The 19,833-nt window shown below is 40.4% G+C and overlaps 1 protein-coding gene across 2 annotated transcripts in view; it reads left to right on the forward strand.

The window, feature by feature from the left end:
• adcy8 (adenylate cyclase 8 (brain)) overlaps window positions 1–19,833 on the forward strand; it is a 127,565-nt gene that overhangs the window by 71,083 nt on the left and 36,649 nt on the right. The window contains exons 8-9 of one of the 2 annotated variants that reach the window (XM_085256037.1): window positions 12,954–13,151; window positions 17,083–17,183. In XM_085256037.1, the coding sequence (XP_085112163.1) occupies window positions 12,954–13,151; window positions 17,083–17,183 (299 nt within the window). The remainder of the gene's footprint in view (window positions 1–12,953; window positions 13,152–17,082; window positions 17,184–19,833) is intronic. The other variant, XM_085256038.1, reaches the window with a different exon arrangement.

A 19,833-nucleotide genomic window follows, 5' to 3' on the forward strand; every position in this document is an offset into this window, starting at 1 on the left:
GCCAGTGGAGAGAGCAGAGAACCGGAGTGATGTGGTCTTTTTTTTGAACCGGTCAACAGGCGAGCGGCAGCGTTCTGCACCAGTTGAAGGCGATGTAGACAGGAACGATCTAGGCCAGCATAGAGGGAATTACAGTAGTCCAGCCGTGAAGTAATAAAAGCATGGACCACTCTTTCTAGATCGTTCCTCGTCTGTGTTTTATCTTTTTCTTTGTTCTTGTAATTGGAAAGGTTCTGCAGAGTTTCCTTGTAAACACATTTTATTTAGTTACTTCCAGGTGTCTGATGTATCACAGTAAATGAATGTGAGCTTGTTTTGCTGTATTACACCTGACAGTGTGTTAGTGTTAATGTAGATGAGGGTGCTCGGTCTCTGCAGCAGATTAAACTCTGACTGTTGTCTTACGCATACTTGGACGTATCTACTGTCCTCCCACAAACAAAGACATGTCATCGTGCATGATGATGGGAGGGGGATTAGGAGTGCATTCTCAGGCCACATTAGCATTCCCAGATTGCTTTGATCGGACGAGCTTTTTGTGTCCAGCGCTGCTGGCCGACACCCAGCACCACAAACATGCCGCTTGGCGAGGACTCGTTGTTCCTCCATCACAAAGTGAATGGCGCCTTCCTACAGCTTCTGCTCCAGGCCGTCGAGCTTCACGTTTCATCAGGATAACTGGAGAAGGCGAACAGTTAGCCAAACAGTTAGCTTAAGATTTCATGTTAAACACATCACCAAGCCATTTCAAAACCCTGCAGAGATAATAGAGATAATGAAGACTTAATTTAGCATCAAACTTGAAACGTTTAAAAGACATTTATAGAAGTAGGCTGTCGACCGCGTGTGATGCATCAGTGTCTGTGTTTTCTCCTTCGTCTCTTTTAGTTTCTTCCTGTTTGGCTTCCTTTGTTTTTATTTACTGCAATTGTTCTCTTCCCTCCTTTGTTATTTGTCTGATTTTCTCTGTGCTGTGTACTCCAAACGTGGTTTTGCTTGCTCTGTCATCGTTTTCCTTGTTGGATAGAAAATAGACTTCTTTTCCTGTCCTCCTTCTCTCTTCCCAAATGGTTGCAGCAGATGGCCCCGCCCCTCCCAGAGCCTGGTTCTGACTGAGGTTTCTTCCTGCTAAAAGGGAGTTTTTCCTTCCCACTGTCGCCAAAGTGCTTGCTCATCATATGATTGTTGGGTCTAGCTTACAATCTAAAGCATCTTGAGGCGACTGTTGTTGTGATTTGGGGCTGTATAAATAAAATTAAATTGAGTTGAATAGACTGATTAAAGTTCCCGTGTGCTTGTCTGGCTGGCTGTGATTGAGTGCACTCAAGAACGTTAAACACAAACTTGACAATTTCCTTTTGATTTCATGGACATTCAGGTCATAAATTATACATTACAATTATTATAATACATACTATTATAAATCATAATATGTATTTAAAAGTCCAGTCACAACAGATTGCAGTCTAACACTGTATATTCTACACGTTTTTATGAATACAGCGCTGTTACAACATGCGATGGTAATGCCATATTTTCGCTCCTTATGTGAACAGTGAAATGTGTCTCCGCTCTCAGCGTGTGCCAAATGTGCAGAGCTGCAGTTTGATTGTTTCATCTCCTGCAGCTCCGAGCTGACAGCAAACTCTGCAAACTCGCCTCCTGTGTATACGAGGCTGAATGCAGCAGGAGTTTACAGCGTCTGATGTAAGCGTGTGTTTGGATGCAGAGGAATGGTTTTTCTGAAAAGTGCCACTTGGTTTTTTTTTTTTCTTCTGGCACAATGAAAGCCTGTTAGAGAAGTCAATTCAAACAGTGGCTCTTTGCATATCAAAGGCTCCTCGGAGGAGTTTCAAAGCATCTCTTTAAAAAAAAACACTTTTATTTTCTGTTGCGTTGCTTTCCTTGGAGCTCGAGTTCTCACTGCTGGTTTTCTGTGACCCCCGTCCTTCACTCCTATTGGTCTGATTTGGCTGGCACGATACTGGTGCACGCCTGTGTCAGTCAGACAGGAAATAAAGGGACTGCAGTACAACAAGAAGAGTTCAGTTATGTCTTGGCTGCGTCCATTGTTATGACATGAATATTTGAAGGCCGATAATCGGTGTAAACGTGACTCGCCACCGCATGGTCAGCGTTTCTGGAAATTAATCACCGTCTTGTTAAGTGGCCGCTGCTTCTCTGCTGCAGGGAAATAAGTACTGTAGAAATGAGCCGACACAGTCGGATGGCAGTGGTTGACGTAGTCGTGAAATTAAATCAATTAATTAGTGTTTATGGACACTTGTCTTCATTTACTTGAACATTATTCTGTATCAGACCAGTCTAGCATCAATTCATTTGTGTCCATGTGCATGAAGTTAACATTTTCCACTTTTGAAAGGTGAAAATGTAATTTTGCTGCTCACGCGAGAAGCCATGATTCAAGTCCCACACAAGTTCTATATTTTTAAAATGTGTTCTTACTGAAATGAGAGTAAAACTACTGGATTAGATTAGAGATCAAATATAATGAATTTATAAGCTGTTTCATGGGTGAGTGAGGGTTAGTCCTTTCCTCAACAATTAATAAGGCAGAGAAGTAGGGATGCATTTTTCCCAGGAGGAATATAGCACCAGGGATCACACGGTCAGTGAATCAGATGTGATGTGAATCGTATGCTGTGGCTTTAACAACCCAGCTGAACATCTATAGAAGACTTTGGACCAACCACCACCATCAAAACACAGGATATGGGGATAATTTTGGACCAATGGTGTCCATCCCTCTAGCAGTAATTCAGAGAATCCACATGAAGGCCCGACACCTTGTTAAGTGTACTCACACTAGGAGATCTGTAAGTCCAGGAAGTTTGACAACTGCAGCTGCTGCATTTCTTCTGTGTTCTCATCATAAACTTTAAATAAGTCAATAAGGCAACTAAAGTATACTAAAATCTAACTGTCCCGTTAGCTTAGAAGCTCGTTTTTCTTGCTTTAGTAGCCGATATTTAAACAAAAACACTAGAAATACTCAGCCTATGTTTGACTCTTATGCTAAGATTGAATGACTGACTTCTCTCACCTGCAGTAATCTGACTTTATGCTCCTTTTCTTCAGCCAGGACGCTGACAGCAGCTTTCACACTGACATGGGCACTAGGAGCTTCCATTAACTGTACACAGCTGGTTGAAGACATGCAATAACACATAATAGCAGATGATTCACCGATTTCACAGGCAGCTGACTGAAGCAGCAGGTAACAGCTCTGTGCTGATAACTGTTATAAAAACAGGATTTAGTATCTGCGGCCAACCATTATCTTCCAATTATCCTGTGTTTTATTGCGTAAGACACAGATAGCCACTGAAGAAATGACATCATATCCTGTGTGTCACTGTGATTACGGGAGCTATCGTCCATCCGGGACTGATTGCTATCATGAAACTCAGAAGATTCGTCGCGTGCCCTGAAATCGTACTCGGAGCTCCGTGTGGGCTCTGCGCCGACTCAGTGGCTCTGTCTCTACCTCTTTCATGCTTCACTGTGTACCTGCCGGCGCCCGTGATGCACAGCACAGTCGCAGTGCTTTCGCCTCGAAGGAGCTTCTGCGTTTCCTTAGAAGACCCGGTTACTCCGAGTCCCCGCTCTGTGAAATCCAGGCCAGAAAGAAATGGGTTCAGTTTCATGTTTCATTTCAGCTCTGCTCAAGTCTCACGTCTGCATTTGAAATGAAAGGTGGCTCAGCCGACAGGGACGCGCGGCAGCTTGATCTCTTTCTAGACGCTCCTCCCTTGACCTAATTCTCGCTACCTTGTTTGCATGTTCACTTTAAAGGCTCGCCGAAGGCTAGAAGCAGTCTGAGTTTGTGCTCAGTGCTGCTGTAGTGACTTAAGTCATGCCAGTTCAACTACAAAGCAGTGTGCAATCAAAAGTCTGAAGACGACATATTCAGCTTCTCCTTACGTTAAGTCATGTATACACTGCAGTAGCGGTAAATGCTCATTAATAAACATGGACAAAAACTCCATATGAGCAAAAGTGTCATCGTGCTGCTCTAAATGCTCAGGTTTGTTTTCTTTAGTTTCAAAACCACTAAGCTGGTGTCACGAAAGCACCCAGGTCGTGTTTTGATGCTCAGCTCCAGGCGTGAAAACCCAGACTTCAATAATCAGCTGGTGATGCAACAATGGCGACATCCATCTTTCATGTATAAACGATATTTGACTAGGGCACTTTTGTGGGAAAATCCTCTGCTGATTTATGTCTGCCACTTTTATGTTTCAAATTATATAATGCTTTGTGAGAAAGGGCACACCGTCACATCAGTGCCACAAAACAATGGTGTAAAAGGAAGTTTGAATAAGTACAAAGGTCCCTGTTCTGTTGTCATATGTTGGTCTTTGCAGCAGTGTGTTCTGTTATTAATGTGTATACATACATGTAACCCCCGCTGGCTCGATGCAGCCAAACACTGCTCGACGACTAATCACTGTAGCCAGTCCAAAGACGGGAAATGCCAGATTCAGAAGCGGTTGCCCTTTAGGCTGTAGACTTCCTGAGGGATGTGCATGCCAGGAAAAATCACAGCAGCACGGCTCATAGCCCTGCCCCCTCCGAGTTCTTCTCTCATTAGCTGAAGACTAAGGCTCGCTATCTGTATTGTGGAATATGAAGTAATAGATTCAGATTTCAATTTAATTCAATTCATTTGTATTTATACAGCACCAAATCACAACAACAGTCACCCAAAGATGCTTTGTATTGTAAGGAAAACCCTACAATAATACATACAGAGAAAAACACTATGAGCAAGCGCTTTGGCGACAGTGAGAAGGAAAAACTCCCTTTTAACAGGAAGAAACGTCCGGCAGAACCAGGCTCAGGGAGGGGCGGGGCCATCTGCTGCGACCGGTTGGGGTGAGAGAAGGAAGAGAGGCAAAGAGACTGGCTGTGGAAGAGATTAATAACAAGTATGATTCAGTGCAGAGATTTCTGATGTGGATTTTTTCTGCGATACTTGTTTTTTACAGAAGAGTGTTTTGTGTTTTGAATGGAGTTTTCACAGGTAGCAGAGGGTCAGAGAGGGGACTGACATACAAGGAAAACTTGGCAGTACACAGCAAGTCTACATCACAGATTTTTATATAAAATATTATGTAGCTTCATCCAATTTCTGGAAACAGGTATGCGTAACAAGAGAAGGAAATTCTTTTGTGGCTTTGATCTCTTGATGGTGGAAATCCTTGTTTTAAATATTTAAAATGTTCACAGCTTTCCTTTAAACTTCACAGGGATTCATGTTTGAAACCAGATTCTCCTCTAAAGAGAGGAAACCTAAAGAAAACATCCAGCTCCAGACGCTGATGATAAATTAACTGTGCGATGATGAATTTCAGCTTGTATTCATTTTTTCTGCATAAAGTCTGAGTTTCTACCTAGTGTGTTTTTTTCATGTATTCTGATGAAGCTGACATTTGCGTCTCTCTGGGCTGCATGTGCAAAGATAAAGAGTGGAGTAGTAAAGTGTCTTTTATGCTTGTGAACAGGATGAAAAGAGTGAATCAAGAGAACCTTACCTTTCAAAATAAAACACACAGTTACATTATCAGTGCTGCAGGTTTTCAGCAATCTTGCATTATTATCATTGGAGCTCATCTCTGTTTCATTTCTTTCCGGCTCAGATGTTTGAAGGTTAAGTGATGAACAGGTTTGCCAAGTGACGGCTTGATGTTTTAGTTAGCAGAGGTGTCAAACAAAAGGCCCGGGGGCCAGAATCAGCCCGGCAAAGACTCCAGTCTGGCCCACTGGGGTGCCATTGGAAAATTTTAAACTTTGGACTTTCACTGGTATTTTCAGATGTTTTACAATCTTTGCTACTGAGAAATATACCCCCACCTCGGCTTTAAAAGGCTGACGGACAGCAAGTGGGTTGGTGGGCGGGGCATTCAACTTTGCATACACAGGACTATAGTATTTTCAGGTGACCTCATTGTCAAGGTTAAAGGTCAAGTTTTCTCTTTTAAACATGATCACCTGAGAAAGGATTTTCAAATTAAAACAGCACGAGATAATCATGTTTAAAAAGTCATCCCTGGGCAGCTGTTATGAAGGGGGAAGTATTTAAAGTAAACCCAAAGCAATTCTGTGTCACGCTGTAAACAAAATTTATTTCTGAAGTAAAGTTTGATCTATTTTTCAGCCCCCTGGTACTTGCTGCGTGGTCATCCATCATCCAGGGTCATTTTAGTTTGAAAAAGCACCGATTTAATCAGATGTGGATTCGTGCAGCTCAGAACAGAAACCACGCTCTAGTCTCTTCCTGTAAAGATTTATGTTTATGGGTCAATAAGCCTTTTTATTACTTCTGTGCTGCCTTGTTTATGCATTTTATGGCATTTACACCAAAATCACAGTGTGGACATAAAACACTCCCAAACCCGATCTGAGTTTGTGCTGTAAAGCATCACAGCTGACTCTGTCTCTATTTAACAGACGCATGGAGCATGTCGCATTCAGACATATCGTCTGTATATTTTTCCCACATAAATGAGCTGAGATTAGTCTGAAATTAGCTGATAATAAAGTCTGCATACCGTCACCTCACCTGTCTTGGGCCTGGAGTGCGTAGCTGATGCTCATCAGCCAGTTTCCTCATTATAATGAAACCGCTCCAAATATGTTAATGATTTGACACAAAGGCCATGCGTTTTCATTCATATGCAAAAGATGAATTGTTGAGCTCAAGTTCAGTTTCAGCTCCGATCTCTTCGCTGTGTGCTGAGAGCAAACAGGGCTGAGCTCACAGTCACTGTTCTCCGTTGTGGTTTTTATTATGCAGACAGAACTTTTCCTGATGCTTTTAGTTTGCACCTCATTTCCTCCTACCTGCTAGGTTTAAGTGCAAGCTCTTGACATTTCAAGTGACAACTAGAAAAACAGTTCAGTTTGCAGATAAGTAAATAGACTGTCAACAAGTCCACAGTTTTCAAGCTCAAAGGCAGGAATGGGGCCTATCCTCTGGTGAAACTCTCGATGTGCCGCTCGACTAGGGCTGCTCAATTAATCGAATTTTAATCACGATTACGATCTGGGCTTTCAATGATCATTAAAAATGACTGAGCCGATTATTAGCCCCTCCCTCGTGCTTTACTCTCGTGTGGCAAATCGAGCGCACCTCTCTGCATTTCGAACACGCATCACAACAATTAAGAGGACCCAAGGGAAGCTCGGAAAGCTAAGCAGAAGTTAATTTATTTTTTATATTGCAAACATTTGCACTGTTATCAGTATTTGCACACTATTTTATATTATTTTTTAAAGTCATTATTCAATACATTGTTATTGTTAACCCTTTAAATCCCTGTAGAACCTGAACCGCGTAAGCTAGCGCAATAATTTGTTTTGCATATGAAACCGGAGGAGTTGTACTTACATCTGATGCCATCAGCTTGTCCTCGGTCACGGTTTCCTTCCACATAAAGCTTTGCAAAAACTGCATAAAAAGCGCTTGCAGGAACAAAAACATAATATTCCAGAAACACGCTTTGCCGATCCGATCAGCTGTTCCTAACACTTCCCACATTGAAAAAGACGTCAACGTGAACTATCGCATGTCCGCCATTTCCTGTCCGAAACCGGAAGTGATGTCATTTTCGCGGAAAATGTAGTTTTTTACTTGTAGGCCTTAAAAGCCTATACTGGTGTTTTTATAAGTCATGTTTGACTTTTCTGAATAGTTTCTGGGATGCTTAGAACTCGAATTGCACTGCTGGAAATAGTTTATTTTGATGCACCTGCTGTTTCCTTTGCAAATTTGCATCATAGGATTGTTTTTTGTTTTTCCTGCAGTATATAAAAATAGCTGTATCTCCAAAATAAAACTATGAAGACACTCAAGATAAATTTCCTGTGGTGGGAAACTATTTTTTGCAACTTTTTTGTATTTAAAGTTTTGAGGGATAAACCTCTTAAATTTCTCCAAGTAGAAATATATGTAAAAAAAACAAAAACGATTTTCAATTTTTTTTGTAGTTTATTGCACTTTTTTGCAATTAATGTAGTTACTATGGACTTAATGCATACATATTATTAAAATATGGGCTATAACAGTTGTATAGCAACTTGAAATGCTCCCACAAATGGCACTACAGCATGTAAAAAAAAAAAAAAACATAAGCTCTGGCGGACTTGATTCTATGGTAGGTCTTAAAGGGTTAAATAAATATCGTCAAATAATCGAGATCTCAATTTCAGTGAAAATAATCGTGATTATCATTTTTGCCATAATCGAGCAGCCTTGCGCTCGACGATAACAGCCCAAAGTGTGCGCGTGAGATAAATCAAAGGAAACAATCTGAGCTGTGTGGTGGATCAGAGCCCACTGAAAACACAATCTTGGCTTTTGCCTAGCTGCCCACAACAAAAATCTGAAGGAGATCCGGTGTGCTGTGCAGAGGCACAAGTAGAAGGCGAGGGAACAGGTCACAGAGGGAGCTAAAAATAGCAGCAGAACACAAGATACTCCAGAGGTGCACGAGAGTCAAGATTTTAGTCGGCCTCAAAGCACATTCGTCATTAAACAGAGGACTTCTTCTGAAGCCCGACGCAGTCAGACACGGTCGATAGTTCAGCTACACTCTCGGCTGAATCCAGGAAAACACAAATAAGAAGGATTGTCGTCACTGTAATCTGAGGTTTACCTCAATACAGGCATTTCACCAATAAAGGCATTTCCAGCAAGAACCTCAAACTTTAAAATATAATTACGTTTTATTTATTATTAATTATAATGAATAATTAATAAAACGTTCACTCTGTGGTTGTGAGACGTGAGAATCTTTCATCTGACAGTAAAAAGTGATCTTGCTTCTCGTGAATCATGAGGCACTGTCTGATAGACCTCTAAATTGCTGTCATTTATAAGCTCCAGGTAGCTCTGATTGGACTCACATTTGCATGTAATGACGGTCAGAGGAGCCCTGACATGAAACACAGAAGAAGAGGCATCCGCTAATGAAGGTGTTTGTTTGAGAACCTTCATTTAGAGACTGAAAACGAACGTTTAATGATCTCTCTGAGCATGATGGATGTCGCACGTTAATGTGTTGAATGAAGCGAGATGAGGTGAGACGTTGGATCGGTCAGAATTGGTGAGAAATGTTGAATTTGACTACATCTCCATCATCATTAATGGCTGCCAGCTCCACAGGTTTCAAACACTTCAAAGGGTAATTTGTAATATGTGGCTACTTAATAATGATGGGTAGCTAATGTCAATGGGCCTGAGAAAATGACTCTGATCCTCATGTGTGACCTTCATCGCTTTTACCTTTGGAGCCAACATGTCGTCTACGTCAGGATGGGCTGTACAGCTGAGAAAGAGTCAAAGTGGAGGCTGAGGTCATCGATAGAGAAAAAACACCAAAGGAGGACATGTGAGGAAGAGGTTAATTTCCTTTTTCCTACGAGCGATCCTTGATCCTTGTTACAATGACACTCAACAGCTTGTCACTGTAAGCTGCTGCAGTTTTACCCTTGAAGGAGGGAACTTAACTGTAGCCTTGAGTTTGTAACAATTTTTAAACCTCTGGGGACAATTTAATTTGTACCTTGATGCAAGGATACTGTTACGACCCCCTCTGCTAGGCGATAGGAGGGGAGAAACATACACAAGCCCTCTCATGAAATCAGAGTAAATAAGGGGTTTTATTACGAACATTGAACTGAAAACCGACAGGGCTGTTCAACAGACCACCGGGAAAACAATTAATACACAAAGAAAAGAACAGGCAAGAGTAAAAGCTAAGGGTTAACTAAAGTGGGCCAGCAGACACAAGACTGTAATAAAACTAAGGTCAGCTGTATATCAGAGTTTACAAACAGAGTTCAAATATTAGGCAGATGAGGAGGACACAGCATGTTCACGTCAGCGCAGCAGTTGCCCACCAATTTGCACTGAAGTAAAAGAGACCATACATTCTTTGGCCAGTGTAGTCCACCTGCAATGCGCTCAAGCACTGTGAAATAAGAGTCTACCTCAGTTTCTCTAAATGCTGGGACTAATGTGATGTGCCTACTTACATCAAAGCTGTCTTCTGTCTTCTTCTGGGATGGTAACTGCGGGGCTGACCGAGGTGTAGGAGGACTGGCAGATACAGCGGCTCCCCTCTCTATCTCCAGAGCCCTAACCTTTAAGTGCATGGCATCCACCTCCAACTGCTGCTTTTTTAACTCCACCTCCTTTATGCGCAGTGTTAACTGCAGCTCTTCCGCAGAAGGGCCAGTTTGAGAAGGGAGATTTTTCAGTGGGGCAGGAATACCAGCAACAGCTCCCAGCTCAACTCCCTCTGCAGGACCTGGCTCACCAAACAACCCCCTTTCATGCAGTTTAATACACAGGAGTTCTTTAAGCTCCTTTTTCTTTGCATTCAATGGCACAGTCAGTATGTATATATATATGTATGTATGTATGTATATATATATGTATGTATATATATATATATATATATATGTATGTATATATATGTGTGTGTGTATGTATGTGTGTATGTATGTATGTGTATGTATATATATATATATATATATATTAAATATATATAAAATTGTAGGTTGTGTATCCTTCAGGTGTTAATGGGGTTATTGAAAATGTGTATATGTGCGTATGTGTGTATATACGTAGGTATGGATAGATAGAAACATATATGTGTATATATTAAAAAAAAAAAAAAAAAAATTACACATAACATATAATGTAATTACAAGGAGGTATTTCTGTAGTCTATTGATACTAGATAGTGGAAAAGGGGTGGGATTAAATAAGCTTATGCTTCTTCCTGCTCCTTTTTGAACATGGACGTTATTTGGAGTTGTGGTTGCTCGTTTTCCTTTTGTTTGCTTTGTTCATTTGTCTCTTTTAATTCTATTTTTTTTTTTATATACTTTTTCAACATGTTCAAAATAAAGATTCAATCAATCAATCACAGTCACATCAAAGAAATTGGCAATAAGAATGAGGTCATCCTTTTTACATCTGTCCAGCTTTTCTTCAGTTGGGCCTAAAGCGAAATCCTCCAATTTAAATTCCATACTAACACACACCCTCCCACACAAGAAAAAACTGCCAACCAGAAAAGTAGAGCTAACCAAGAACACAGGTAACCCACCTGCGACAACGGCAACGAACAAAGAACAAAGAACGAGTCAACCCGACGGAAAAAAAAAGGATGGACGAGCCCCCAATGCAGAGGGGGTCGTAACTATACAAAAATGGCCCTCTTATAAAAAAAAAAGGTGCACAGTCTGCAGAGCAGTGTTATTGTTATTCACACAGACACTGAAAGTGTGTCTTTAAAACACTTTTCTAGCCTCACTGAAGCTTTATGTGTCTCATATCTAAACAGTGGATCCTAAAACTAATGTGTTTGAACTGAAACCCAGAACTAACTTGCTGTGAAGTGATGTTCTGCCAGTGATACAGAGTGTATCTCAGATTGTAATAAATGTGTCCCACATAACTTAAACCAGCGGTCCCCACCCCTCGGGCCACAGACCATGAGTCGTTTGGCACCGGGCCGCGAGAGTTGAGGCTCGGGTGTGAAATTTATGGTTTTCAGGGTTTTTATCATTTTTATCATTAACTCCGTTTCCCTGGGTCTTTCCCGTGTGTTGTGAATAAATCTTCTTTTTTTGGCACCGATACTGATTTTGATTTTTGGTACTGATTTTATTTTGTTGTATTTATCCACGACACCTTAAAGGCCGGTCCGTGAAAATATTGTTGGACATAAACTGCTCCGTGGTGCAAAAAAGTTTGGGGCTTACACGGTAAAACCTGAACATCTAAAAGTCAAATTTATATTTTACCTAAAATTTTAGAGACATTTAAAATTTAGACAAAACTGTGCCGACAAGTATTTTAACACCTTTGGTACATATGTGAAACCTTTTCTGGACCTTTGAGGTCGGACATTTAGTCCTTTATAGTTTGTTTTTCATGTTTGTGCATTTACACAGCCTGCGTGAAACTCTGTGTTTTACTCCAGTGTCAGCTCTGGTATGGGCTAATAGCCTTTAAATGAATAAGTAAATGATTCATCAGTTGTATCTTTTTGGATCTGCATGCTGGTGACCTCATGAAAGTATAATCAAAATAACTGCAGAGTAAATCCGGATGTACTGACCTCGGTGTTTCTACATTTGTAGATTTGGCCGTTTTCACAGTCAGACTGAAACGTCTGTAAGCAGAAATGATCTCACCCGAAAACCTTTGGGGGGGAAAGCCTGTAATGATTCTAGTAGACTTGATTTGCAGAGGATGAAAAGGGTTGCTTTAAAAAGAGAGTTATGGCAGCTTTTGACCTTGGATATATTTTAGTTAAAGGAAGGCCGAGTGAGACGGGAAGCGATGAAGTGGTAAATTAAAACCCGAGGAGACCCTTGTAAAGAAAGAGCCTTGCGCTGTTCAATTACCTTTTATAATAGTGCATATTAATGTCTTGCAGGGTTGTCTGGGGTGAGGGTTTAATGGAGTTTAACTTTGTTTCTGGAAAGTTTTGAAGGTTATAATAATAACAGGTGGAAGTAAATGGTTGCGCATTTGCTCCGCTTGTATCCAAACCTTTGTTTTCTGTCCTTCATTTCACGATTTGCCATTTTGATTCTGTTTTCACGTCCCGCACATGAGTTACAGCTTTGTTATAATGCGTGCTTGTTTTAAGAGCTTTGTCACCACTAACCCGAGTGCAAAGTGAACCTGCTGCAGGGGTGAATGGAAGATGCATGACTTGCTCTGAAGTGTCGGTCTGATAGCCGATGTTGCATTTTGGTCTTCCCTTTTCTTCCTTTTCCTTAACTTTCTTTTGTGTATGTACTGAATGTAACTGTGTGTCTGTTCTTCTTTTTCATTTGTAACTTGAATGAAACCAAAAGGGGGACAAGCAGGTTCATTCTATGTGCATGTGCTTTCCCTCTAGACTCTGGCTGCCCTAACGAGAAATTCGATAAATCTGCTTCCAAACCATCTCGCACAAGCTTTGCATGTCCACTCTGGTCCTGAGGAAATTAACAAGCGAATAGAGAGCGCCATCGACTTACGGAGTGGCGATAAGTTGAGAAGAGAGCATATCAAGCCTTTCTCACTGATGTTTAAAGACTCCAGCCTGGAAGAGAAGGTAGCTGGGGTTTTAGACAGATAACTGTTTTTTTCTTTCTCTCTCCCTCCTCATATCTTTTCCTAAATGACGACTTTCAGAAGCAAAACAATAACCAGCAATTTTTTATTGTCCCATCATGAGTAAGCTAAAGGCACATGAGGTACTACTGTGGGATTGCAGGAACAAAAAGACTGACATTTTGTATTTTACTGTCAATCTGAGTCAATTTAAGATCCCACAACTTTTAATGACTTAACAAAAAAAGTTGTGTTTTTTGGGGGGAGGGGATACGATGCACTGCAAAATAGATTTAATGTTCAAGGATTTTCTTTTAGCTAAAGACTTACTCATCTTTGTAGCAAATGGACTCTGAAGTGTGCCACCACAATAATTAATACAGCAGAACGTAGAATGCAGAAGGTTAAGCCAGACATTGGCGTCGACCTGGATTTTCTCTGAAAAGCTCTGAAATGAAGCAAAACAATGAGCAAAACAAGAAAACTGACGCCACAGAATATCTATCAGACATCTAACCAACATCTAACCCTCCTTCCTGTAGCACACAGGTAGTGTTTGGGATTTAGGCTTCATCACTCTAGAGTAAAAGTAGGAGAAGCAACTTTCTTGCTTACCTCCTTCCTTACATTGGATTCTTTCTCCTCCACTGCCTGTTTGCAATTAGTTAGCTAGTCAACCGCTTTTGATTGTAAGATTGCACAATTCACCTGCCTCCAGACTGACTGTAAATTATCACCCTTTAACTCATAAATGCAGACAGATGTACACATGTAAGTCTGCATCTCCTTGCAACAGGGAACACAACTTAACTAGTTGCCAACTGTTCCGCTTATACACCTTGGTTGTCGAGGCCCGGGGCCATTTTGCAGTTAAACTGCTGTCCTGTGGCAACTATGTTGCTATTTATGGAGGAATTTATGAACTTAACTGAACTCGCTTCATCTTATTGTAAGTTTATTGAAAGTTTTGAAGTTAGAATAGAATAGAATAATCGTTTAATTGTCCCACTAGGGGAAATTTGGTTGTAACAGCAGTTGCTTTGAAGGCAGCAACTGATTGCAGTGAAAGTTGTTGCAGACCTCGTTTTATCTTCAAAGCAGCCACTGCAAGTTTGTTGCACATGGTCACAGTCGTTTTGATTGTGTCATGGTCCCCAAACACTGTTTTGCCTCGTGTGGCTGTAGCATTAGCAAATGTGTTGCATATAGAGCTGGGTGTCTGATAAGTATATATCCTGCAGGAGCATATGCTGGGATGGTGGAAGGCTTCAAACAGCAGGCCGTGTTGCAAGGTAGCAGCAGAAGTGACATGTCAACATTTTCAGCTTAAAGCTGTGAGTGTATGTTTGGCTCGTAAATGACTTTATAATCAGTCAATAATTAATGCATTTGAGTTAGTATATTATTATCCATAATTCCATTATGCAATTTAAATGAAAGAAAGTGAAATTAAATTCTTCTAATTAAATGTATTTTAGGATTCTTCTCAGGTTTATATGTTCAAACAAAACAGGTTAAAAATATACAACAATTAATTATTATTCTGTTGGCACACTTCACACTCCGTAATAACAACACAATCAGCTTCATCTCTAACATTACAGACTAACTCTGCATGGCATTAATATCTTCTGTGAGTTAATGTAACTATTATTCTCACGCATCAAACACGTGTAACTGTGACTCATGTTTGACGTGCTTCAAATCTGATGAAGGATGTGAGATTTTTTTTCTTCGCCAAGCTTCGAAGCTGGATGAAACATGATGTTTGCCAACACCTGGAGTCCAGTTTCCACCTTCAGTTTACTCATGACCAAACGTCCATGCCGTGGACCCCTTTTACAGTCCTGTGGAAAAAGTTGACAACATATTCAACTCTATTTTTTTTTCTTTCTTTTTTTTTTACAGGAGCACACTGCATTCACTAAAGGAAAACAGCATGACAGGAAAAAATATGTTTTTTCTCAAAATCCTGACTTCCATATCCCATAACTGCAGCTGAACGTGTCATAATGATGAGATGTTTGAAATATTTATTTCTGTTAAATGTACTATATGTAATACTAGAGTGTCTACATTAGGATTTATTATTATAAAATTTTATTTATTGTTACTTTTTTAATCATCTGTGGTATGTCGTTTAATGTCGTTATTGTGTTAGAAACTACACAAAAGATTATTTACAATTCTATATAAGCAGTAGTGTCAATAGTCAAATGACCTTTGATGAATTAATCTGCATCATACCTTACTATTTAGCAGTTTGTGATTTTATTAATCTGAAAACAAATTTAAAGATATTTAAAAAGTGGTTTTGTGTTTTATTTTGTCTTTAAAAGAAACAAACTCAAATACAAACATCTAAACGGGGTTAAACACAGCTGCCAGTTTTCATTGCCGTTATCATGAGATATGGAAGTTGGAAAGTGTGTCTGTGTTTTCCCGCCTTTTCTTTAGTGAATGCAGTGAACTTCTGAAGCTTTTGGTCCCTTTTTACCCTATTTTTTGTTACATTACTGAGCTCACTTTGACCTTTAAGTTGACTTTCGTTTTGCCTCTCCCTCTTCACATTTGTGTTTCCCCTTGAATCTTACATTAAAAACTTTTTCCAAGAATCTATTATTATTATTATTATTATTATTATTATTATTATTTTGTTGCCCTCTTAACCTCTTTAGTAAATGTGCAGTGATTTGCTGTTGGCCTCCCTCATCTTTTTTTGCCAAAGTTGTGACAAAACGTGAAGCATCCTCTTGCTAATTTCCCAGCACCCTTTGAGAAAGAGACAGAGCGAGGACGGGGCAGCGGGGGTTACAGGGTGGGAAGTTTTCAGTGAAACAATTCAGGGCAGTTTGGTCAGACTGGTGACTCAGGTCAAGTTATGTTCGTGTAACTCGGCAGAAGCCACAGGATCAGAAAATTAAAACGTGTTAACGTGTAGACTTTAAATATTTTTAAATTAAATATTTAGAAACAGTAAAGTATTTAGAAGCAATAATAAATATAGCTATCTGATGAGACAGTGAATACTACTGTTATGATTGTGCACTTAGTAAGCTAATTAGCATGAGTACGCTAGCATGGTGCTAGGCTAGTGCTAGCTTAGTGCTAGCTTGGTGCTCTCCAAAATTCAAAAATATCTTCCAAGTGTTATGAGTAATGGTTATGATTAAAACAGTCAACTAGTGTTTTAATATCTCCCTTTGTGTACTTGTTAAACAGGCTAGCGTATCTCTTTCTGTTTTTAGTGTAGCAGCCAAGCTAGTCTTCTTATTTAAGAGAACAGGTCGTTTTATCAAACATTAAGAAAATTCTTGAACCTTTGGCCAGGTGCAAATAGTCTGAAGGTTTCCTCACAGGTCTGGATTACTTACATTGATTGCTAGCATAACTATACCAGGTTTCAGAATATAAAAATTAGAAAGTAGGTCTATATGTAAAATACAGAGAAAAAAGTAGGAGAAAGTCAAAAAGGTTGAGGCTTTTAGAAATCCTTATTAGAGTTTTTTATTTGGTTGAGTTGTTAGCATTGATACTTTAGGACTAAAAAGACATTTGAAAGAAAAAGCTAATTAATTTGATATTATTCCTACTCTAAATATAGTAACCATTTGAAGTCCCACCTGAGTTTTAGCTTTGCAGTCTGCTTATTTTGACACGGCGTGCATCGTTTTCGTCTCTGACTCTGCTAAAAGCTAGCATTGTGCTTGTGAGCTTCGCACCTTCCCCAGGACCCCACAGCTAACCCACCAGCTCCTGTCTCTCTCTAACGCTTGTGTTTGAACCGTGGCATGCATCTGTGGCAGTGTACTGGCGTGTTTGAGTTGCATTTTGATGTCTTCTCTGTTTGTCTGAAAACTTGTTTCTCGTCTTCCCCTCACCTGCTCCTCCTCCTCCGTCTTCTTTCTCTTTGTCTTCTCTTCATTGTGCAGTATTCACAGATGAGGGACGAGGTTTTCAAATCCAACCTGGTGTGCGCCTTCATTGTGCTCGTCTTCATCACAACCATCCAAAGCCTGCTACCCTCTGCCAGGTAAGAGAGCAGATATTCAATAAAATGATCATTTCAAAATGCGCAATCTCTTAATTCTGCATGTGTAGCAGCTTTTGCACCTTCAGTGTAAAATAGGAACTTCCCTGACCCTCTTGGTTGCGTCTAAGACACTGGGGACTGATTTTTATGTGGGTGTAGCACCAAAATCCAATGGATACACTGTTTATGTTTGCTCCTGAGTTCCACAGTCATGGACAGGGCGCATATGGATTATTTAGTGAGGCGCAAATGCAAAACAGTAGATTAGAGATTACAGGTTTTACAGTTCTACTACTGCTTACGCTTACTGTCGCCATCTTGAATTGACTTTCCGAGTTAAAAGTCCTACCTGGGGGGCTGTTCCAGATGGAAATCCTGGGGAACTTGGAAATTCTGACATTAATCTGTACCGCACCAAAATCATATCAGAGAGGAAATGCTAGCTGTCCAGTATGTTCCATGGTGCTTGTTTATGTGTAAAAACATGGGTCATGTTGAGGCTGGAGGCTATTCTAAAGGTCATAGGGTGAGAGGCAGGGTACACCCTGAACAGCTCACTGGTCTATCACATAACAAAACCCTGACCTATGTAGCCTTAGTATATGGGTTAGCATTCTCTGCTGCACACAGCTGTAGATGCTCATGTCATCTGTGAGAGGTTAAGGACTTGGGTTGAGTGAACAGATTTAGGTTGTATTTTAAATGTAAAGGTTGAGGTTTTCTTTTTTTCATCATGTCAGAGGTTTAGAGGGTGGGGGGGAGTGGGTTAGGTGAAGGAAAGAAGAGAAAGGAGGCAGAAACAGCTGCGTTATAAGCGTATCTTGCCTTGTGTTGTCTCTGTGACTCTGACTGTGAAGGAAATCTTGTGTGACCAGGTCAGCTCGAGCAGAATCACAAGCTTTTAATGAATCTCAGCCGAGGAGAACAGAGTAAGGTAATGCCAACTGACAATCTGAAAGCCGCTTTGATACCTGCCTGCATCTATAGAACAACAGCACACAAGCTTCACTAAATACAAGAATTCTGCAGGTTTGTGTTGTCCTCAGACTCTCTCAGGAAATATTCCCCTGCAATGGTGCTGCTTTCAGGTCCTTATATAAATCATCATTAACTCACGTGAATGAAAACCAAACAAAGAACCAGAGTCATAGCTGAATATCTGGTTAGTGTCCAGATCTCAGTGTAAGTTTAAGCATTATAAAAACTCCTACCTTAAAAAAGAATTGGTCGCACCGGACAAAAAAGCAGCGGCCATTTTTATTCGGTTAGCGTTGGCCTGTGTTGTGTTATTCTGTAAGAGCACCACATACGTTTTCAGTAATTTGCCCGTTTTAGTTCAGTGGTGTGCCTTGTTTTCCAAAACTACACCTACTCTGTGCTAATAGCGAGCCTTCAGTGTTCAGATGTTCGTTCAGTAGATGACCATATGGAGCTATAATTGATAAAAACAAAACCGAATACACCAAAGCCAGAGTGAAAAGTGAAAGCAAAAGTCATTAAATTGATGTTTGATGTGATGGAGATACTTTTCCAGCAGGTGACACGTTTTAAAACCTTTACCAGTGTGTGTGTGTGTGTGTGTGTGTGTGTGTGTGTGTGTGTGTGTGTGTGTGTGTGTGTGTGTGTATTCATATCTTTGTGGGGACCAAAAATTGGAAGTTTATTGTACTTGTGGGGACCAACAGCTCTTATGGGGATGTGGTTTTAGTGTCAGGGTTACAATTGGTTATGGTTAGGTTTAGTGTAAGAGTTAGGCATTCATGTTTCATGGTTAGGGTAAGGGGCTAGGGAAAGCATTATGTCAATTAGATGTCCCGAAAGATATAATTACCCGACGTGTGTGTGTGTGTGTGTGTTTGTGTGTGTGTGTGTGTAAGAGAGATTTTTTTAGGCCACACGTTGTACATTGTGGAGGTGGACAGTGCCATTGAGTGCACACTAACATTAACCTCCTCTGCATCCCGCCCAAGTGGCAGCGCTATCAGTCATCTGTGATCCCACATTGGGCTGTTAGGAGTTTAGAGCACATTTCCCAATCCTAATTGGTATTAGGATATTGGTGGTAGCCCTGCGTCAGACTGAAGACCTGTCCAGGGTGTACCCTATCTCTCACCCTAACACAGCTGGGATAGGCTCCAGTGGCCCCTGCGACCTTGAAAAGGATAAGCGGAAGCGATTGGATGGATGTAAAATTTGTTATTACATAAAAGAAGAGCCCAGACCTGTTGTGCCATCTGTTGATATCTCGTAATACAATACGTTTGAAGTTTTGGACATACATAATATTTTTTTGTTTCTTCAGACTATTTTTCACTTAACCCTTCATGCATGAATTCAATCTCAATCAGGATTTTCTTCTTCAGTGTTTTTATTTATCTTTAGGTGTGAAAAGATGAATAAAAATACTTCATGTATGAAGGGCTTAAATAACAATAATTACAATGCAACACTTTACACATCTATAGTAACATTAAAGGACCAGTGGGTGGCAGGGTATGGAGTGACACATCAGTGTCCAATGTGGTTTATGTGCAAGTGTGCCATCAACACTGACACAAATACAAGAAAACAGCCTTTGAATAGCTGTCCACTGTAGTGACCAATATGCGTTACCATTTTTCACAAGCTTATTGAAATGCTCAGTAAGCTC

Source organism: Mchenga conophoros, linkage group LG18, assembly GCF_057382185.1.
Source record: "Mchenga conophoros isolate Kocher_MC1m ecotype Shallow Benthic linkage group LG18, M_conophoros_male_GT1.1, whole genome shotgun sequence".
In the NCBI taxonomy this organism is placed as follows: domain Eukaryota; kingdom Metazoa; phylum Chordata; class Actinopteri; order Cichliformes; family Cichlidae; genus Mchenga; species Mchenga conophoros.